Here is a 5,172-nt window from a genome sequence, read left to right as displayed (position 1 = left end):
GGTTGGACTAGATGACCTCCAAGGTCCCTTCCAACTTTATTATTATTATTATTATTATTATTATTATTATTATTATTATTATTATTATTATTATTATTATTATTATTATTATTATTATTATTATTATTATTATTATTATTATTATTATTCAATGTATCTAGCTGACCATTGTGTGATGCAGAATGCTGAACTGGGTGGGTTATTAGCCTGAACAGGTAGGATTCGTCTTATTTTCTTAAAATGAAATAAATGACTGAAAGCTGATGCATGATCCTGCCATAGCAGAAAATTCAGTCATCATAATATTCCTTAGCTTTTGATTCTTACGGGGAAAATGCTAGTAAAAAGTGAGCTGTCTTTTGTGAACAGTTAATATAGTTGCCATGATTCAGTTAAATATTTTTTCCTTTTTTGTGGATATCAATGAGGTCCTGGGGACAATTTTAAATGAATGTATTTATATCCCTCGTGGAAAGTTGATCTGGATGACTCATGGCATTCTATGAGTTCTTAAGATTCTAAGATTCTTTCCTTCTGGCCATTGTTCCTTGTGGAACATTTCAAAGCTTCCAGATGGACAGGACGGTGGCAGGATGAGCTGACGCACTTTCCCCCGAGCAATGGTTGGAGGAAAGGGATCATCATTGGGCAGTGCTATTTGCCTATCTGAAGCAAGATCACCAGAGATATTGATAAGAATTCATGGTTAGCCAAAGCAAAGGCCCTTGACATTTAAGTATTACATAACGTGATTTGTTCTTGGAGAAGGTATCTTGAGACACATTTACTATGTTACCCAGAAGTCATAGGACAGGCAGTCCAGGGCCTTCTTATCCAAGAAGTCCTGGATCTCTACGATCAAAGAGCCCAGGATCAAGGCCAGTGAGCCCAGGATACTCAAGAAAAAGGACCCCATCCACAGGATATGCATTAGACCAGCCATCCGGATCTCGAGCACCTTCCAGAGAACGAGGGGTTACCATGAGAAGGTCAAGTACTCCAGAAAGAGGGCGTTCAGTTGTCAAGACAGGAGCTATTGTCATAGATACTGGTACAGGGACATGTAAAGCTGGATTTGCAGGTCAGCAGACCCCCCAGGCAGTCATTGGGACATTAGTTGGACACCCTACAGAAAAATCTATGAGGACTAGAAGAGATAGACAAGATACATTCATCGGAGAGCAAGCTCGATTGGAACCTGATAGCGATATTATTTTTCCAGTAAGGCATGGCATAATTATAGACTGGGAAGCAGCTGAAACACTATGGAGGCACCTGTTCTACCATGACCTCAAAGTTGCTCCAGAAGACCATGCTCTTTTAATGTCTGATCCTCCTCTCTGTCCAACTACAAACCGGGAAAAATTGGTGGAGGTTGTCTTTGAGTCTCTCAATTCTCCTGGAATGTATGTGGCATATCAGTCTGTACTATCAGTGTATGCTCATGGAAAAATTAGTGGGTTGGTGGTAGATACAGGCTATGCTATGACACACGCTGTACCAGTCTATCAAGGATACAATTTGCCACATGCTATAGAAAGAATGGACATTGCTGGAGCCAATATGACATCTTTTTTGATGGATCTCCTCAAAGACATGGGGAATTACTTTGATGAAAGAATGTTGAATGTTATTGATGATATCAAACAAAAATGCTGTTATGTTGCACTTGATTTTGAGACTGAGTGGAATCGTCCAAAGAGAGAATACATGGTGGACTACCAGTTACCAGATGGCCAAGTAATCACTTTAGGAAAGGAGAGATTTCAGTGTCCAGAAATGTTGTTCAGCCCTCCTCAGATGCCTGGACTTACACTTGTAGGAATCCATGACATGGCCCAAAAAAGCTTAAGGAAGGTCCCTGAACAATCCAGGAAGGAAATGTATGAAAACATAATATTATGCGGAGGGTCATCACTTTTTGAAGGATTTGAAAGGAGATTTACTCATGATGTAATGTCCAACATGCAGACAAATACGAAAGTCAAAGTCATGGCTGTTCCACTGAGGCACTATTCTGTCTGGACTGGAGGTTCCATACTTGCTTCCCTGAAAAATTTTCAACCATGCTGGATCAGAAAGGAACAATACCATGAGCATGGACCGTTCGTTGTCCATAGGAAGTGCTATTAGAATGGCCCAAATGAAGACCGGGATAGCTAGGGGTGAAATGGCTGAAAACCAACTCATAATAAATCTCTGTGTTGCATAGGCTTGAAATGTGGTTTGCATTTATTGTTGAGAGATTCAGCATGGCCTGTCAGATGCCAGCTGTGTGGACATAACATGCAAAAACTGAGATCACCTTAATAGCAGAAGCTAGCAAAGAGCAAAAGTAAAATGGAAGCTCCTTGAACAGTACTTAAAATGCCTTGTTTTGCAGAGCTATGAGATGTGGGCTGCAAAACTCTCCATGATGACAAGACACAACAAAAAGATACTGAACATACTGCCTTTCTGGCCTAGATTAATATTGCGGATGGATTCTTGCAAAATGAGATGTTAACCCTATGTTTACAAGATGAAATACTCATAAAATCTGGACTACGGAGCTGTATGTAAAATAAAAAGACTGGGTACAAAGTGTAAATGCTGCTTTTTTATTTGTAGAGAAATCTAGAGAGATTTGATTTTTTTTAAAAAATAGAAGTAGTATTTAGATTTTGTAACCATCTTCTGTATACAAGTTTAATATTTATTTATTTATTTTATTTATTATTAAATTTATTTGCTACCCATCTTGTGGTCTGAGGTGGCTCTGAGCGGCTTACAGTGAGATAAAATTTATAAATATTCAAACAATTATAAATATAAAAACAGATTAAAATTACAAAAAATTAACACAAACTAAAAAACACAGGTCTGGAACAGAGAGGTGGGGATACTTTCTCTGTTAGTGCATCAACCACCTCCAGCCAGCAGCTTCTTCGGGACCCCATGACAGCCGGCATTTTAAGGCGTTTCCTGAAGATTAAAAAAAGCGGAAGGATCTTACCTCTTGCAGCAAGATATTCCAAAGGCCAGGATTCATGGCAGAAAAGGCTCTTCTCCTGGATCCCACCAGCCAAAATTCTTTGGCTGATGGGATTGGCAGTATGCCCCTTCTGCCAGCACGAATGGGATGAGTCAAACCCATTGGGGAAAGACAGTTCTGCAGATATCCTGGATCCATGCCATAAAGAGCTTTACAGGTCCAGATAATCTGTTTCATCCAGGTCCTCTGGAGCTGCAGTGCAACCACTTTTTCCACCACCCTCCCTACACAGGAAACCTCTCTTGCCACCCACCCAGAAGTCACAGTCCTGGAAGTTTTCAATAACCAGGAGGGACAGGGATCTAATAAGCAAGTAGTTGGGTTGACAGCCCCAAGGATCCTGCCCATTTCCTCAGGTCCAACAGGATCAAACTGCTTCCAGGTTAAATAGAGTTAGTCCAATTCCTGGGCATCTCTAACAGAATTGTACCACTCTTGGGCTCCAACCAAGAGCGAATCTCAGTAATTTAATCTATCAGGTGTTGCACAAGATGATCGTCTGAGCCCTCTTTCTTGAGGAGGGACTGGGTGACCTTGAACAGGGCTGTTGGGCGACACCCTGGAGATGCAATAAGTGTGGAGAAATACTGACATTTTGTCTCTCTTACCGCTACGAGGTAGGCCTTAATCATGGCTTTAACCTGTGTTCAGTTGGATTTATTCTTTGTTTTCCGCCAGTGATGCTCTAGCCATCTCTTGGCCCTTTTCAGCATCCTCAGCTCCTCTGTGAACCATGGGAAGTATTGGGGCCAAAGGGCCATGAGGGGGCCCATAGACACGATCCTGTCCAGGACTTCAGTTGCTCTCTGATTCCAGGCCAAAGCCACTGTAGGAGTATGCAGCAGTGTTGCCAGGTTCTATCCCAGCTCCCTCATCAGGCTCTGTGGGTGAGCCATTCAAATAGGTCCAGCCTCCCTATGGAGGGGGCCGGCATGAGAGAATCTCAAAGCCACCTGGGCATGACCTGACCAAGACAAAGGGGATATTGGCAGACATATTGACATTTCTCTGACAAGATCATAACCAGAGGGTGACCACTGTCTCAAGTTGGGCCATGGATGACCTGGGATATGCCCCTATCTATTCTGGTGGCCATGAACTCCTGAGCTGCTTCTAGGCCAAACTCAGGGATGGCAGATTGAAGTCTCCCAGGACTACAAGTCTGAGGAACTCCACTGCCAACCCTGAGATGGCCTCCAGCAACCCAGGCAGGGAGATTGCTACTCAGCAGGGAGGCTGATTCAGCAGCAACAATCCCAACCGATCCCACAAGGCCAGTTTCAAAACATGGTCTCACATCAAGAAACTTGGGGAGCATGACCCCTGTAGGCCGGAAGAGATTCTCAAATGGCAAATGGCAACTGCCACTCCCCCTCCCTTGCCCTACAGCAGAGGTGGGGAACAATGGCCCCTTTGTGACTTGTGGACTTCAACTCCCAGAATTCCTGAGCCAACCAGGAAGTCCACACGTCATAAAAGGGCCACAGTTCCCCACCCCTGCCCTACAGCTTTGGTGGGGCCAAACACTAAACCCAGCTGGACACGTTTCTGAGAGGGAAAGACCCCCTTCTGGTGTCAGCCAGGTCTCGGTAATGCATGTCAGGTTGGCTTGCTCCTCTCTAATGCGATCACAAATAAGGGGAAGAGATTATTGACCAATCTGGCATTCATTAGCAGCAACCAAAGACCCAGGCCTCTGAGGGACTGCTGTCCAAGGTCTGGATGTGAGCTCAGAAGGCCAGAACATGCCACTAGTTTTAAATATCGGTAGCATCTTCCCCTGCAATGGCCTGCTCTTTGGCTCCTATCTAGATGACCCATGCCTGTCATCACTTGAATAAATTATCCCTGTCAGAGACCTCGGATGCGATCCTTCCCCCTCCCCTTTGACATCCCTCTACTCTGAGGCAGAGGTCCTGCCACTGTAACTCAATTACCCAATGGGGGTGTGTGTGCAAGGGGAGAAGCTTCTGTGGTATTTCAGCATTACCTCTCATATTCTGAGTGGATTGAAAATATTCTCCAGTAGGTGAGATATGGGCAATTAATAGAATATTGGTCTGTCAGATAGTTTTCTAGATTAGAGATTCTGGCTTACATAGAATAGCATTAGCATTTGTGAGTAAAACTGAGCTTCA

At 43.5% G+C, this 5,172-nt stretch overlaps 1 protein-coding gene across 1 annotated transcript; it reads left to right on the top strand.

Moving 5' to 3' along the window:
• The first annotated feature begins 981 nt into the window (after positions 1-981).
• On the top strand, positions 982-2,133 carry LOC107282190 (actin-like protein 9). Its single transcript, XM_029282981.1, has one exon. The coding sequence runs from the start codon at positions 982-984 to the stop codon at positions 2,131-2,133; it is 1,152 nt and encodes a 383-aa protein (XP_029138814.1).
• The last annotated feature ends 3,039 nt before the right edge of the window (positions 2,134-5,172 follow it).

This window comes from Protobothrops mucrosquamatus, unplaced genomic scaffold, assembly GCF_001527695.2.
Source record: "Protobothrops mucrosquamatus isolate PMUCROS unplaced genomic scaffold, P.Mucros_1.0 scaffold6, whole genome shotgun sequence".
NCBI classification, from domain to species: Eukaryota; Metazoa; Chordata; class Lepidosauria; order Squamata; family Viperidae; genus Protobothrops; species Protobothrops mucrosquamatus.
This window is presented reverse-complemented; position numbering and strand designations above follow the sequence as displayed.

Excerpts from the sequence above, each read along its gene's own strand:
- LOC107282190 (XM_029282981.1), top strand. The coding sequence starts at position 982 with ATGAGAAGGTCAAGTACTCCAGAAAGAGGGCGTTCAGTTGTCAAGACA.